General features: G+C 38.0%; 1 protein-coding gene across 1 annotated transcript in view; it reads right to left on the bottom strand.

Moving 5' to 3' along the window:
• LOC121383135 (NXPE family member 1-like) overlaps nucleotides 1-18,583 on the bottom strand; it is a 61,765-nt gene that overhangs the window by 14,607 nt on the left and 28,575 nt on the right. The window contains exon 2 of the mRNA XM_041512947.1: nucleotides 8,568-9,281. Within this exon, the coding sequence (XP_041368881.1) occupies nucleotides 8,568-9,281 (714 nt within the window). The remainder of the gene's footprint in view (nucleotides 1-8,567; nucleotides 9,282-18,583) is intronic.

An 18,583-nucleotide genomic window follows, 5' to 3' on the forward strand; every position in this document is an offset into this window, starting at 1 on the left:
TTCGACCTAATGGTTTACAGACGGGGCCGTCCGAATGGTATAAAAGCACGAACGTAACGGCGAATGTCTCAGAAGAGTTGCAGCTACCGACGAAGAAAGAGCTCTACATGCAAATCATGCAAAGAAACGCATTCAAAAGAAAACTACCAGGCATACCCGCCTACGAAAGTGACGACGAAGAAGATGATGAGGTGGAACCCTATCTGAAAAAAGTCAAGAGGATGCAGTCTTGCGATACGTGTAGTCTGGTCTTTAAAGACGGAAGCGACTTGCAGCGACATCTGCGATTTAAAACGTGCGAAGAGGGAAATGAAACAGAAGAAGAGCTGTCGCCCGACCTGGAAAACGAAGGCATTCGTCTCATGGTGGAATGTGAATTCGACATCAATCACGACTATATCGAAAGCAAGAGAAAACGCTACGAAGAAAAAAACATGTCCCAAAATGCCATCGAAAGAAACATGAAGACATTACAATGGAAGTTATTTAAAGACACGTACTCTCGCTTTCTGACCTATATGCATTACTTTGACAAAGGCCCCAACACGAGGAAACTTCTACAGTCTGTGAATCCTAACCGAGATGTCAGACCACAGATTCGTTCTAAATTAAATCAGTATCATTCCTGGATCGGCGAATATTTGGATGAAGTAGACGACGACGATACCGATGATGATGATACTGATGAGGAGGACGAAGATGAAGAGAAATGAACACTCATATATTAAGGCCTCTCGATGTAACACAATGTGTGCCCATTTTATATATGTGTCAGTGATTTGTAATTTAGAAATAAATGAAAAACCAAACCATTGCGTTTGTTTTTTGAGTTTTTTACTCTTTGACTAGATTTGTGATTGGATATTTCTACCGCTACTTTATAGTAGCAAGAGCTGTGTGTACAAGACAGAACATACCACGACCTTTGATATACCAGACATAATACACTGGTTGTCTATACTCTAGGAAAATACTTGTGTTTAAAATGCAGTTAAAAGATCATAGGTTAGGTTGGAGCGTTGAGTTGCAGTCACGCGTTCTTTCTTCAAAGCAATGAGATGAGGTGTTTCACACACACACACACACACACACACACACACACACACACACACACACATACTTTCTTCCCTTAACAAACATTCCTTTCTTCTTCTTAACACATATGCCTTTCTTCTTAACAAACATTCCTTTCTTCGAGACAAATATGTCTTTCTTTTCCTATGACTAAAACAAAATAAAATATTTGTGTTCAATTAATCTTTATTTTACGAGGAAGGAAATGTTTTATTTACTCAATATATTTTATTTTACGGTTATGCAAGAAAGAAAGAAATGTTTTATTTAATGACGCACTCAACACATTTTATTTACGATTATATGGCGTCAGACAATTGGTTAAGGACCACACAGATTTTGAGAGGAAACCCGCTGTCACCACTGCATGGGCTACTCTTCCGATTAGCAGCAAGGGATCTTTTATTTGCGCTTCCCATAGGCAGGATAGCACAAACCATGGCCTTTGTTGAACCAGTTATGGATCACTGGTCGGTGCAAGTGGTTTACACCTACCCACTGAGCCTTGTGGAGCACTCACTCAGGGTTTGGAGTCGGTATCTTGATTAAAAAACCCATGCCTCGACTGGGATCCCACAGACAGGATAGTACATACCACGGCCGTTGTCCAGTTGTGGAGCATTGGCTGGATATAGCCCAATGGGCCCACCGACGGGGATCGATCCCAGACCGACCGCACATCAAGGGAACACTGAGCTACATCCCGTCCCCACAGGGTTATTAGAGGCTGCTTGAAAAAAACAACCTCATAACATAATAAATAAATAAACAAATAAATAAGTAAATAAGTAAAATAAAAACAAACTATAAATTATTATTTTGTTTTAAAAATAATAGAACAAATTTAATTTCCCCATATGATATACGAACGACGTACCCTCAGCGCTGGACGCGAAGTCGTTCGCAGCTGACTATTTCACGCATGTTAATAAAATCTGTCATTTAAACCATTATATGTGCGAGCGGCGAAGCGCGGAATGAACTGACGAAATAGGGCATTCACAGCGTAGAACGAAAATTCTGTTTTACACCTATTTAAATCATTTCTTATTTCACGTCTTTAAGAATGTAACTTCTAGTTCCGAAGAGTATTTCATCGACAATAAAATAGAATACCACCGCTTCCCGGATGTAAACAGATAACCATTCATCATTCAGCGCGCTAAAAAAATACACTACCTCGCGTCGGGCAGAGTCCTTAGACGTGGTACGTTTTATTTAACGACACCACTAAAGCACCTCGATTTATTAATCATTGGCTATTGGATGTGAAACATACTTCTGACACTTTTAGAGAGGAAAACCCCCCTGCACTTTCCCATTAGTAGCAAGGGATCCTACATCATCCCTTTCAAGGCTAGGCGATGAGTCCCACACCAAGTACGTCAAGGCTATGACTTACACCAAGGTCGCACACCTGCCCAGGTATACCAGTCACTGCCCTCTAAGTCGGTCAATGCTAAACAAATCGGTCAGGGCCAGTCCAAGGACGTCAGTACCAACCTAAGTAGGTCAGGGGCCGGTCTAAGTAGGTCGGGTCAGTAGGACGTTGCACACGGCACAGTAGGTCAGTCTAAGTAGGTCAAGGCCGGGTCAGTAGGACGTTGCACACGGCACAGTAGGCCAGTCTAAGTAGGTCATGGTCAGTCTAAGTAGGTCGGGGCCGGGTCAGTAGGACGTTGCACACGGTACAGTAGGCCAGTCTAAGTAGGTGAAGGTCAGTCTAAGTAGGTCAGGGCCGGGTCAGAAGGACAAGGTCACGTGACAAGCCGTGACGTCATCAAGGTCAAGGTCACGGAAAGTAGGTCATGACCCCATACAGGCCTGGGTACTACTATTATAGCATCCTTCAATATACATGTATCTTTAAAGTAATAAAGTTATTACCTACTAGCAATGTAAACAAAGTATTAAGTTTGGAAAATATTTATACAAAATAATAAGAAGGCGTGAATCTATGGTTACTTAGTTTAAATAGAGTTCTGTACACATTAACTGTTTTATACCAACACCTTCCATTATGTCTGTAAATGATTATATTATGTACCATATGTTATGTACACCTGGTAAGCTATAAAACTTCAAGGGAAATGAAGAAGGAAATGAATAAGTAAATTGAATATAACGTACATAAGCTTATAAAATAAAACAACGACCAAACTAATGTCAAAAGAAACTAGGAGTCAGTTACACATTGCCTAATATTTGTTTATTATTAAAAGTTGTGACTTTCTTTTCCTGTGACGTTTTGTCCTGTGTGTGTTTTTTATGGTTTTTACCTGTCAAGTGAATCTTTTAATCTTTCTTTTTTAATTTGTGGGTTATATTACTTTATACCAATGGTTACCTAAAGTTGTAACGATTGTAGTGATGCTTTGAAGGGAGGGGTTATATATGTTAAATAACTTATTGCTGTGTGTGGATTTGGCTGCCCAGTTAAGCTTACAGACAAGAGATTAAGGTTGTGCCTGTCCGTCTGCAGTCATTAAGACTAACAAAAGCAAAGAGTCTGCCACAGTACAACCGATCGCATTCAACACTTTTGATGTATTGTCAAATGATCAGATTTGACAACTCGTACCTTTGATAACTGTAAACTATATGTCTTGTTTTATGTGACACTGAACTAGAGCAGTTCGGCGATTAAAGGGGCATGCTTTGGTTTCTTTTAGCAGCTTGGGGATCAACAGACATGCAATTACGTTTTGTCGTTAAATATAATATGTTTTAAATATTCATGTAATAAGTAAAGTTTGTTTTGTTTAACGACACTACTATAGTACATTCATTCATTAATTATGGACTATTGGATGTCAAACATTTGGTAAATTTGACAGTCATCAGATGAAAATGTAATCATGATTGTAATCATGATTACTGGGCAGTGTAATCGCAATCATAATCAATTACTATCATTTTCCTTGTAATCGTAATCGTAATCATGACATTCTTAAGTAATCGTAATCGATTACTTTTGTCATGTAATCGCCCCATGTCTTATATATACTGAACAAAAAAAAGAAACTTCCGATTTGTACATATAGTATTTGTTGTGTTAAAGAATTCATTGTGTAATGAAATTATATAGGTAGTATTAGCCTTGAGCTGTATTATCAGGATTCATGAATTTTATCGATTATTTTTGCACTGTTAATCGTCGACAACCTGAAATTCAATTTGCACGTGCATGCATGGTTCGACATGTTTCGTGTAGTATTCGGTCAATTTGTTTTACTTGTGTTGCTGACATTGTTGTCAAGTGAACGAAAACGCTTCAAAATTTGTAAAAAAATTAACGTTTTTTACATTGTAGCATTTTTAGTATGCCAAGAATACCCAATAATTTACGCGAACGGGCGATTGGCATGCTTGATGCTGGCATGTCGACAGAAGACGTTGCAAGGCATGTTGGGAGTTCTAGTCGAGCGATACGAAATCTTCGCGTAAGATTTCGAACGACAGGAAGCACCAACGACTTGCCACGTCGTGGACGTCCGCGTGTTACAACGCGTGGTCAAGACCGCTATATCATGAACACGCATTTGCGCAATCGATTCCAAACTGCCACTGCTACTGCTGCTAACACACCTGGGCTTCATAATAACCGAATCAGTGGGCAAACTGTTCGTAATCGTCTGCGGGAGAACGGTTTACATGCACAATGTCCTTACGTCGGATGCGTTTTAACGCAACGTCATCGTCTAAATCGTCTTAATTGGGCACGTGTACACACTCGTTGGATACGGCGACGCTGGAATACCGTTCTTTTTTCGGATGAATCCAGATTTTCTTTACAACGTGGTGATGGCAGGGTGCGCGTCTACTGTAGGAGAAATGAACGCTATGCTGACTGTTGTGTTCTTGAACGAGATCGTTTCGGGGGTGGGGGTTCTGTCATGGTCTGGGCAGCCATTGCCCATGGTTATCGTTCACCACTAGTCGTCACTGATGGCAATTTAAATGCTCAACGTTACCGCGATGACATTCTCGCTCATCACGTCATTCCTCTGTTCCATAACAACGCCAACATCTCGATTTTTCAGCATGATAATGCCACCTCTCATACAGCTAGAGACATTGTAAATTTTCTTAGGACAAATAACATTGATTTCATTGATGACTGGCCCGCTAAAAGTCCTTATCTCAACCCCATCGAGCATGTCTGGGATAGTCTGGAAAACGATTGAGGCGTCGTCCCAACCCACCCGCTAACGACAACGAACTTCGTCAAGCGCTCATTCAGGAATGGAACAATATTCCACAGGCAGGAATCAACACTTTAGTCAATTCTATGCGCCTGCGATGCACTGCAATGGTCAATTCAAGAGGTGGTCATACCCGTTATTAAGTGGGTGATTTTTTTTTTAACCCCTACCACACTTGGTCGACGATTAACAGTGCAAAAATAATCGATAAAATTCATGAATCCTGATAATACAGCTCAAGGCTAATACTACCTATATAATTTCATTGCACAATGAATTCTTTAACACAACAAATACTATATGTACAAATCGGAAGTTTATTTTTTGGTTCAGTATATAAAATATATATAAATGTTGTTGTTGTTTTGGGTTTGTTTTTTTTTTTTTTTTTGTTTTTTTTTTTTTTTTTTTTTTTTTTTTTTTTGGGGGGGGGGGGTTGGAGGGGTTCGAATCATACATTTTTTATTTAAGCCAATGAAAATTGTTATGCTGTGAAAAATAAATTAATCAATCAGTTGTACCGCAATGCACGTTCTGAACAGAGTTAATAATGTTTTTAAATATTTATAAATTAAAATAATTGTGCTGGGGCGGATCCAGCTTTTCTGATGAGGGGGGGGGGGGGGTCCAAGACAAAAAGGGCACCATAACATTATGAAAAGGCACTACTGAAAAATTACACAGGATTCACATGGACCATAATATAATAGTGCTACAACAGGAACGCTGGCAGACGTTTTCTACAGTGTTCTATACATTGACAGAATAAAGAAATTTGTAAAAAACCTAAAAATCCTAAATAAAAGGGGAACTTCTCAAATTTGAGGGGGGGGGGGGGGGTCCGGACACCTTGGACCCCTCTAGATCCGCCCCAGTTGTGGACGTTAGAACAATCTAAATTTTGCTTTTAACAAACATGAACTTATAAGAAAACTATAATACCAAAATACAGTTACACGAAATGTTTTGTAGAAGAAGAAGAAAAAAATCCCACACCTAATTCACCTACGTCTAGGAATATTTGTCGCGCATTGGTTCGTGGCATCAAAGCTGCAGAGCTAAAACTCACATCGACGTCAAGTCATTTTCCGTGACAATCCTTGCATCAACATAGTTTAGATAATTTTATTCGTTGATCTTACACGTGAACTTTTATAGTAACTACATGTACAATGCATGTGTTTACAGTCAAATGTGAGCATCTCTTTTGATGGTTGGTTACATAGGCCTACTCACAATACCGGTATGGCATTGATATCAGATCGCACAATTCATATTTATCTTTTTAAATATTTTATTTATTTTAACACATAATATTATTATCGACACATAGAGACATTTTTCAAAATAAGTCTACAATGGGACCCAAAAATATATCGACACAAACGTAATATCGACTGAAACGTAGCGACTCAACCGAGATAAAAACATGATAGTTAATACACGTTTTGGCCGGGATCGACCAGTCATACTGACACAAGTTATGAATTGACTCAAGCAAGTTCGACACAACCGTGCTCGACTATATACTACTATCGGCTACTAGTGTGTCCATTAATTATTATGAGTATTTATAGTAATGGCAAGCAGCTGATTTTGACACTTTAGCTGAGAGTAAATTTATTTTACTTAATAAGACGATATGTCGACGAACTGGTAACTAAGTACATGTTGGTACTGGATTTACTGTACACTAACTAACCTAGAATGATGTTATTTCCCTTAGTTAATGTTATTTTGGAGCCTATTCGCAGACGAATTCATCGATGTCCGCCATATTGACGTCACCGGCGTTGTTGCAACAGGGGTCGAAAATACAACGTGTTAAACATAAATTAATTTGTTAACTTTAAATTGTGTAAAATGATGTTAAATGATAAAGCTATTTGTTTATAATGTGTACAGAATTGCTCCGATGTGCTATACGAGTTTGCTGGTGATTTGTATAGGGCTTGGTAGGCTAGTCTATTTTTATAGCACGGCTTTTGGATACATTACCACAAAATAATGAGGCATGGTTTTAAGTTGACTTATATCGTAAAATTAATTGTTGTATAATATTAAGTACTGCTGTGCTCCACTAATTCCGTTTGGGGCAGAGTTTGCCCCTTCGTATTTACTTTATGAACATTAAGAAAACAAGTAGCAATCAACGTACATGTTCGAAACAAGTGGAGCGGCCGACTCGATGTTTGTCCTATAAATTGTACAGCTAATACTTACTTGATTTTGGGGCAGTAAAGTGCACATGAATGCTATGTAATAGTAGATTCTGGATCGTTAGGGGAAGAGCCTGCCCCACATTATTTATAAGGTTATTTAGCATTTGCTTTGTGAAATAGATCCAATCTGGGCCCGTGCTTATAAAATGTTAAAGTCTAGACTTTAATAAAGTCCAGACTTTAACGTAATGCTATTTGAATGGCGTTGCCATGACGTTAAAGTCTGGACTTTATTAAAGTCTAGACTTTAAGTTTTATAAGCACGGGCCCTGGTGTATCTCAAGCCAAATTTAAATACGTAACGCGATTAGTTAGCTGACGTCATGTGGCGTCATATGAAAAGTATAAAAAGAGCGAAGGATCGTTTGTTTATCACTTTGCACTTCGCTGTTAAAGTCATGACATCTCAAATAATAATTAAAATAATAATAAAAAGAAAATGGAAGATTACCTTTATGACAAATAGTTAACTATTTAGACCTGACATTTGGAATGGAGATTGACACTGTTTACAAACAGTTTAAAGTGTTTAAACGAAATGAAATTATAATTGTGCCTGCATTCCTATTATACTACTTTGCTAAGTTTGTAGTTAACTTCACTTGAACATCAGACAGGATCTACTGGATAACGATGTTGATGTTGCTGTGTTATTGTGGCTGCTTATCTGCTGCAGTAAATAAATCTGAACTGATGTTGTCTACCATTCCTGACTTTTTCCTTTTGTTAGCCGGGTGGCCTACAATATATATACTACCATTAATAAAATATTGAAAATAATATATCAATACATCAAGGGGCGGGATTTAGCTCAGTCGGTTTAGTGATCGCTTGGGGTGCTTGCATCGCAGGATCAAACACCTCGGTCATTTGAGGTGACGTCAATCCATCAAAGGGTTGTGTCAGAACATGATTTAATAATACTTCTATGATAAAACAAATAAATAATACATTTGCACTGACAAAATATTTGAAAATAAACTTCAGTGCCCTCTTTACGTTCTAAAATACTATGTAAATTCATATATAATTATATAACATCTGTATAGAATAAGTAGAACGTTACCCTTTCATTATTGCCTTCTCCTGTCCTGTGTAAAAGAACTTATAAATTCCACGCACTTTAACCCAGTCATGGCACAGCAGCTTAAGGTTTTTTGGTCGAGCGCAGAACCAAGGAAGACCAAAATTTTCCGCCGTAAAATTGCAGAACTCTCCTTTGAAGTTAAGACTTGGTGCGCAGTCTGTTTCTTCGGTTATGTTTACCGACTTGAAAACACCCACAAGCCCTCTCAGTTTTCCTGGCACCTTCAACGCATGATTTCTGACACCAATACCTTCACACGTGATAGCTATCGCAGATTTTATAACGGGACTTCCTACCCACAATGCTTTTAGATGACCCGTGTATGTACCATTCCCATGGTCAATAACATATCCAGCAGAATTGGCTTTCTTGGCTGGTTCTACCATCCACACTCTGACCTGGTCTCCACCTACTGATTTGGCTTTACCATTCCCATCGCTAAGTGTCATTCGCACTGTTATCTTCTCCCCAAGTTCAAATAATTTCCGTTCATTTCCTAGCAAGACTATCTTTGACATAGAAGCTGCGGCTGGTTTCTTTGGATCCAGATCATAACTGTCAACACAGTGGTTTGGTTTATTGGTTTTGTCATGATGTACGTATTGTGGTTTCACATACATGGATTCAATAAGCTGTGCCTTTTTAATACTAATCATTTCTTCTAGAATCTCTGGTGGCTTCGTAACCGTCGTGCTGTGGAGAAAATGGCAAACTGTTAACAAAGCTATGCATAATGGAAACTCTGAGGTTTTTATTTATTACACACCAGTGAGCGATATTGCTCATGTCATAACAATCACTCAATATCTAACTAGTGTAATATTGGCGTGAGGTGAGCGTGACGTAGGTCACTTTCTGACCCAAATCGCAGAAATATAACGTGTAGTAGGTCCCGACATCTGCGTTGCGGCTTGTTTGCAGTTGGTTTGTAATAAATAAAATACTAAACTAACTTGCCTCTCATACCATTTTTATGAAACTCGTGAACGGGTGTTGGTATATGACTCTCTTTCGCTCGTCAGATACCAAACCTGTATGACAGGCTATGTCGTTTAGCATTCTATATGTGCAACATTGTCTCGAATGGAAATCTTAAAGTAATATACTCTTGACAAACCTACGTATAATGAAAAGACTGAGTTTGGTACAGCACTATCAAGAACGAACATCTTAAACGAATTTAGTGCTAATAGGGTATTAATTGTGGTCCTAAGATGATGTACTACTGCTGTTATACAGAATACTATATAGCAATAATGTTAATCTAATGTAGTGCTGTGGAAAAAATCTATGAGTAATAGAAGAACTGAGTCGATGTATTGTTATACGTGTACAGAACTATCTAGAAGGAAAAGAAAAACCCGAACGTAGTTCTACTAGGACTGGTGGGGGGGGGGGGGGGGGGGGAGAGTGGACTGGAAGGTGCTGTCTCCAGCAACTTAGATTAAACATAGCACCGCTGTGTATGTGTGTGTGTGGGGGTGGGTGGGGATACCCTATGTAGAATGAGAGAGCTGAGTCCATACACTAGGTACAGAGCTATATATATATATAGTGAACATCTTAAGCTAATGTAATGTAGCACCGCTGTGTGTGTGTGTGTGTGGGGGGGGGGGGACCCTATGTAGAATGAGAGAACTGAGTCCATACACTAGGTACAGCTATATATGTATAGTGAACATCTTAAGCTAATGTAATGTAGCACCGCTGTGTATGTGTGTGTGTGTGGGGGGGGGGGGGGGACCCTATGTAGAATGAGAGAGCTGAGTCCATACACTAGGTACAGAGCTATATATATATAGTGAACATCTTAAGCTAATGTAATGTAGTGCTAACTCGACCGTGAAAACAATATGGGTAGAAAGTGAAGAACTAAGTTGATGTACTGATGGCTACAATACAAAAAGGTTTTTTCTCTCTCTAAAATGGGGGTGTTAAGCTGTTCGTTTCAGATATAGCGGGAAGTGTCTTTGACTACCTCAGTTGCACACAACAAATGCCCCAACTTTTAGTAGGACCTCGAACATATTTAAAGCACAATAGTTGCTAAGCAGTTTGTTCAAACTAAATTACTGAAACAACAAGCAGTCACGTTATCACCGATGGAAGGACAGGTAGTTAACTCTTAAATTAAACGTTAGGTACACTTCGAACTTTGACACGGTGACATACGATTCGGAATGCTTCTACCTATAATAAGTGGTGTTTGATTGAAATATTTTATTGCATTAACATGTACAGTCGAACTTGGTCTAACGAGCACCTCTATATAACGGCCACCTGCCCATAACGACCACCCAAAAACCCAACGCATGTATTTCTTTATTTGACCTCTCTAGAGCGGCCACCTGTCCAACGCGGCCACTATATTTGAGCAAAAATTAGGTCTGAAGCTGCATTAGCGGCCAAAATATCCCCCCCCATTTTTTTTTCAAATTCTTCCCACCATATATAATCGTACAGCGATTTAGTTCCCGATAAATCCCATCCTTTTCTGCAGTGCCGCCATTGTTGTGTCACGTGACCGGAAAGTTTAGCGATTTGATTCGACTCAACAAATAATAAATTATTTTGATGTTATCATATGATGTTATTGTCGTAAACAAATATACGTTTACTAATACTAAGCATTATTTTAATCCTTTTGTTAATTTGGTAAATGTCAACAGCTGTTCGGTTCCGGCGCTTGTATAATTTGCATTCGTTAGTTCAGCTCAATCGTTACTCGATAACAAGGCGACTTCTCATTGGCTGTAGCCTACGAAAGCAGAATGTATTACAGTATCTAAGTTGTTGCGGTATTATCAAAGGCATTTATAATCAAGGTGTCTGAGTAGTTCCTACTGTTAACTGGTCATGATTTTTGTTCACAAGCAGTTTGCACCAAGCGGCAAACATTAAAGGGACACACCCTAATTACGGCTAGTTGTTAACCATTACGGCGTTGTTTTTCGCTATTAAACCCATTTTTTCACAAATAAAATTGCACTTTACTTGAAATTGCACTTTACCTGAAGTGTTTTTTGGTAATCCTGGTAATCCTGGTGTTTGTAATACCCAAAATACATGTTTCGTGTTTCTTAAAAACGGACGCACGTTTGAGAAAAACCCGTTGAGCAGACAAGGTCTAATCTATTTTTAGAGGGGATATTTCCATTTCAATGTCACAGACGTTAGTATACCACGTGACCGTTATCATTTTGGTTCGGTTTGTTTCTCGTGCACGGTTCGCGCAATCAACATCCGATTTGTTGTTGTTCATTTGTGAGATTTTTCTTCACAGTTCGTGAACATTTTCAGTAACAATAAAGTTCAGACAAGTAAGTGTCTCAACACAAAACGTTACAAACCCTTAAAACCAATAATTTTGCTAAGTCTTACGATATCTGGAGATGGGATACAACCAGGACAGAACAGTTGGAACATGTCCAGGAGAGGTGAAAGAAACGCACCCCAAGTCTGTGAAATTTGTCGTGACTTAGGCATTGTTGTGCTTCGAGCGACATCTACCGGTGACATCAAAATACTAACTTTCAAAATTATTTCAAGCAATTGGGACATGGGGTTTCCCATGGTATTTATCGATATAAAACCTGCTTTTTCACTCCATTTGATAAACACGTGATCTAAGTGTGTTACAGGTTTGTAGATTAACCAAATTATAATTTATTTTCGCTGGATGGAACTAGGGTGTGCGGCTTTAATGGATTTAATTATGCCGGTATGCTTTGGCAAATCGCGACCTTTGTTTACCAAAATTGTTTTGTTTGCGGTTCGCGACGTAATCCCAGTGCAAGTACCGTACCAACGGATTAGCGGCAACATAAAACTAATAATGAGTAGAACATGTCACTTAAGTAATACATCCCAATTAAATAAAAGTAAATTTCAGTTTTGTGATGATGATAACTAGTTTAACGTGCCCATATACTAGGGTTTCGAACACGTCCATCCCGAGTCCGACCTCCGATAAGAGAAAATGGGCAGAATTTTGAAAATAGCAATTAGTAAAAAAGTTAATAGAATAAATAATAAAAAAGAAAAGGTTACAAGCCAAAAATAAATAAAAAATTGACTGCTCGGCCGAATATTTATATAATTTGGAGCATTTTAGGACAGTCCAAAAGTAAATAAGAAAAAGAAGAGAGGATCGGACTATTTAATAATATTTTTTAAAAAGAAGTAATTTCGACATAAAATTTTGAACGCAGATCTAAAAGTTTAAAGTCCGATCGATATGTCCACGCGAGTGGCCTCGTTAAGGCCGTTTGGGTGCACAGCTTAAAGGGACGAGATGGGTTGCATCCCGTCAAGAAAACCAATAGATTGACAGTCGATACACGTTGAAGGTGTAGTGCTGTGCTGAAATACAGATCTTGAGAAGCCGGATCCGCAGTATTCATAATTCATATAGCCCTACTGGGGTGTCGTTAAACATTCCTTCCTTCATTCATATACCCTAGACATTACATGCACTGTAAATATCCCCCTCAAATATAGAACTTAAAGCCGCATACCCTAGTTCCATCCATCCGTCACGACAAATTTCACAGACTTGGGGTGCGTTCGTTTCACCTCTCCTGGACATGTTCCAACTGTTCTGTCCTGGTTGTATCCCCTCTCCAGATATCATAAGACTTAGCAAAATTATTGGTTTTAAGGGTTTGTAACGTTTTGTATTGAGACACTTACTTGTCTAAACTTTATTGTTACTGAAAATGTTCACGAACTGTGAAGAAAAATCTCACAAATGAACAACAACAAATCGGATGTTGATTGCGCGAACCGTGCACGAGAAAACAAACCGAACCAAAATGATAACGGTCACGTGATATACCAACGTCTGTGACATTGAAATGGAAATATCCCCTCTAAAAATAGATTGGACCTCGCTTGCTTAACGGTTTTTCTCGACAGAACGTCTTGTGAAAAAATGCAAAAAAATGCATTTCGTGGTTTTACAAACATCAGGATTACCAAAAAGCACTTCAGGTGAATGGAAATGTGTATTCTAAATAATAAAATGTAAGTAAATGCAATTTTATTTGTGAAAAATGGGGTTTAATAGCGAAAAACAACGCCGTAATGGTTAACAAATAGCCGTAACTAGGGTGTGTCCCTTTAATAGCTGACGCCCTTGTATATATCAACCTACATCCTAGTCTTTTGTCTTGGCTCCACTTTTTTCCCTCTTTTTTTCCATTTTTTTAAAATGTGGATTTTTTGTTCGTTTGTCCGGGTTTTTTTTCTTCTTTTTTCTCTCTCCCCCTTGTTTATAATTGTATATGTATATATGCTGTATATATGTGTGTGTGTGTGTGTGTGTGTGTGTGTGTGTGTGTGTTATGTTCTATGTTTTATGCTGTGTTTTATACGTTTAATTTATCAAGGGTTACACTGCGTCTAATCTCTCTGGCAGGAGTAATACGCTGTATATTAGTAATCCTTATACGTTTTAACTTTTTGACTTTTGTTCTTAACCATATGTGATTAATAAAAACAAAATTATTTTAGGTATTTTAATAATTATGTGACCCCTATTGGAACTACATCTCGTATGGATTGGTATTCTTATTGGGATTCCAGAGGGGGTTTAACATTAATATTGCCCACAATTTTACTTTACTTTTATACGACTGGACACTAAAATATAATCCACCTTTTCCCTTTCTACTTACATTAACAGCTTTTAATCTACTATTATGACATGTTTTTTGTTGTTGTTGTTTTTTGTGGGTTTTTTTCTTATTTTATTTTCTTATTATTATTGTTTTATTGTTATTTTATTATTTACTTTTTTTTTATCCTTCTCATTGTTTTAAATGGATGTTAAAAGTTAGGTGATAGCTCTTTTGACTTAAGTTAAGTCACAGCACCAATCACAGTTTTATGCGGGTTCATGTTATGGTTAATATGGAGATATCATTCATCAATCTCCACTTTTCAATTCTTAACATTTCCATTATGGTGGAGGTGGTGGATGGGACGGCCTAGGGAAATGAATTAAAAATGGGGCAGACCTTTCCGTCTACTCTCCTCCGACATAAATACCAGATTAACCAGACATATTTTATTGTCAATATTCTACTTTTTACCTAATCATTTGTAGAAACCCTTTTTAACCCTTTGTATAAACACTTTTTAACTTCCTTGTAAATAAAGTTTATTTAACCATTAATTAGTATTTTTATCTAATCAAATGTATAAACGTTTTTAATTTTTATTATTATTTTTTTTATTATTATTTTTTTTTTTTTACTAACACTCTCCCCACCCCTCTCGTTGTGAGCACAGTTTCTGGCCCTAGTCAGAAATCGTGCTCGCAACGAGCGTGCTTGAACATTAAATTGATATAAGCACGTTAATTCCCGTCATCTGACCTGACAGTCATTTGTGGGGGCATACATACATACACACATACATACAGCCGGATCCGTCTGAATGAGAGAGAGTATCAAACTTGGGTATAGTCCAGTCGTCATGGGTTGGTATAGTGGTGCGGCCGGCCCGACTCCGGAGGATACGAGATGGTATCACTATAAAGCAAGATAAAGTCTAGTTTTGTTTTATTTATTTATGAACAAACTATCAAACAAAATGCCACCGAAAAATCGTTCTGCCTTAACTTTAGAACAACGAGTAGAAGTTATCAGGATGTCCGAGAAAGAACGTTTAAGTGCTAGAAAGATAGCAGGGCAATTTGGAGCAACATGTACTTTTATTGTTTTATGTTGTTTTTCTTTTCTTGAGGGTATTGGAATTAACAAAGGAACTTAAACTGTTACAACAATTAATAATAAGATTTTATAGAGAAATAAATTAGGGTTTCGATTGATTATTTTGGGACCTCTATATAAAGGCCACCTGTCCATAACGGCCACTTTCTGTTGGTCCCTTGAGTGTTTTTTATATACAAGTTCGACGGTATATAATATTATATATGAGTAGTATAATTTGTAGTAGCGGGGACAACAATGGGAATACAATGGATACGCCTCCAATACAATGGATATGCACCTCCGGAACAATGGGTCCCCACTCCAGTACAATGGAGACGTCCCCTATTGTTCTCTCTTAGTACAATGGAGACATCCCCTATTGTTCTTTCTCAGTATAATGGTGACGTCTCTGATTGTTGACATTATTACAATAGATATGCACCTATTGTTCGGTGGTACAGTAGGTGACACGCGTCTATTGTAACGTTGACCGAGTTCCGAGTATTGTTCGGAGTTACAATAGGTGACACGCGTCTATTGTAACGTTGACCGAGTTCTGAGGCTTATTATAGACGCTACGAAATACGTAGGAAACCGGGTTACTTTTGTTGAAGCGTGTATCGGGGACAATAGGTACAATGACCCCCTTTGAAAAGCGGGTGTTTTTGAAAGGTGTTATTTTAGAGATATATGTTGAAATACTCTTTTGACTAGCAAACCAGTTGAAACCAGTTTTCATTTGTTAGCATTATCCAATAACAACTTGTCTTTTAACGAATGCATTTGAATATGTGTTATAAGATAAAGAAAAGTGTATTTTAATCATTATCTGTAACAATTGCGTTAGAAGATTAACACTGACGACAAGAAACAAGATGTCTACTTCAGTTGGAAATATGTTTTAAGATGCGAATACAGTTTTGATGAAACAATAGTAAGAAAATTTAACCACTGGTTTAAGAGTCGTACGGAATGCGATATGGATGCTAAAAGTTCCTTCTGTGATTCGACTAACAGTACCAAGCGAATAATTACCAGGAAAATACGACCATCTCGTGTTCTCGTGGATGAAGTGGATGTAGATGAGAACAGAATATGTTTAGAGAATTGGTTATCACTGAGTTATGCGTTTGAGATATGTAAACTAATTCAGCAAAATGTGTATGAGATGCATGTTTGATGAGGAAAGAACTCATACTTGTAAAACATTGTCCCACGATGATATGATTAAACGCTACTATCCGATAGCATTAACTGAACTGAACGAAATCGACGTCAGTGCCAGGTGGATACGCCTTGTTTTTGATGATCCTGATGTTTCAGAAACCCCAGGTTTTATTTTGTGTCAGTACCAATGCAAAGACTATTTGGATATTAATATTAAAACTGTTGAATGGATGGAAATACTAAAAGAACAAGTATTGAACATGCTGCGATTGGAAGATCGATTTGAAAAGTGAACATGTGCGTAGATATAAATTAACGTCACAGAATACATTAGGTCAGTTCAGTGATGTCGTTCAGAGTGAAACCTAACACTGAAAAGAATGAACGTGACAAGAACGAACTTGAAAAATATTATACAAAACCGAGAGACGCTGGAGCTTTCTATGGTCCGAAGAAGTTTCACGACGCTTTGAAAAGACGTGGTTTAGAAAACTATAAGTTGAGTACGGTAACACAATGGATGAATGACAACGATGCATACAGTTTGCACAAGCCGGTCAGTCGATCATTCAAGCGTCTCCGTGTTCGTGTTAACAAAAAAGATGAGATGTTTGATATGGATTTGATGGACGTTAGTCGTCATTCAAATGTTAACAATGGAGTTAGGTACCTGCTTGTAGCTATTGATATTTTATCAAGATATGCGTGGGTCATACCACTAGTTAACAAAAGGCCGGAGACGGTATTAGACGGATTCAAATCTGTTTTAAAAGACAGTCGAATACCCAAGAAAGTTCGGGTGGACAAAGGTACAGAGTTCGCTGGAGTATTCAAACAGTTTCTGTCAAAAGAAAACATTAAACTGATTGTCACGCAGAATGAAGATATCAAAAGTAACTATGTTGAGAGGTACATAAGGACTTTGCGTTCGCTTCTCGCGCGCTATACCTCTGACAACAATACACAAAAATACATAGACGTTTTAGCAGATCTAGTGAATAATTATAACAATACAGTACACTCGTCTCTGGGACATTGGGCACCGGCTGATGTAAATAAAAAGAATGAAATTAAAGTGTGGCGACATCTGTACGTCGAGCCCATGGTTAAGAAACTTAAAGTAAAGAAACCATTAGCAAAATTTGTATTTAAAGTGAGTGATTTAACGAGAATCAGCTATTTGCGTAAATCATTCACAAAGGAGCAGGATTTGAGGTGGACAGAAGAGTTGTTTAAAGTACATTCTAGAAGTAGACGACAGGGTATTCCAGTGTACAGACTGCGTGATTTTCACGACGAAGTGCTGAAAGGTATATTTTACACAGCCGAACTTCAGAAAGTGAATAAGAATCAAGACATTCTGTGGAAAATCGAAAAAGTGTTAAAAAAGAAGAAGGAAAAGGGAAAAGTGTACTATTTGGTTCGGTGGTTAGGGTGGCCACCTAGCTTCGATTCGTACGTAGAAGAAGGAGAACTGAAAACTGCGTGAGACATGGAGAAGTACATTATATTGAAGAGTACTGACTCTAAACCAGTGTTTCCTGACAACAACCCCTATCATTTTCGAGTAAAGTTAAACAAGAGGTTAACTTTTGAAGGTGTGTGGATTGTGTCTCTTGTAGATTTGAATTTTGGAGAAACTGATATTCAAAGTATGAATGATTTGCAAGTGGACGTGTTGTGTAATTTGTGTGACAGCAGTCTAGTAGGCTATAGTTTTGTACCACTACTAAGACCTGTTGATTTACGAGACGGGCCACGGTATGAGTTTAATACAATGTGGAACATTCCTATTGTAGTGGCAGAGAGTTCCTATGTTGAAATACATATAAAGGATGCATCCGCCACTCCAGTCTCATTTATCAAAGAGAGCACGAGTGTGACACTACAATTACGACATTATCCGTTTTTAGAGTAAATTACCATGGATCGAAAACTTTACGTTCCTGATGTTAATAAATGGTTAAAATATTTTGATAAACGAACAAAGAATGTTGTTCAGTCAAATAAGCAGATTGGATCTGGAGTTGGGAATTACAAGGACAAGTGGTTTTCTTATATGATTCCAATGATTCCGAGACATGTAAACAGTGACGTGGACAACAAGCA

The sequence above is a fragment of the Gigantopelta aegis genome, chromosome 10 (genome assembly GCF_016097555.1).
Source record: "Gigantopelta aegis isolate Gae_Host chromosome 10, Gae_host_genome, whole genome shotgun sequence".
Lineage (NCBI taxonomy): Eukaryota > Metazoa > Mollusca > Gastropoda > Neomphalida > Peltospiridae > Gigantopelta > Gigantopelta aegis.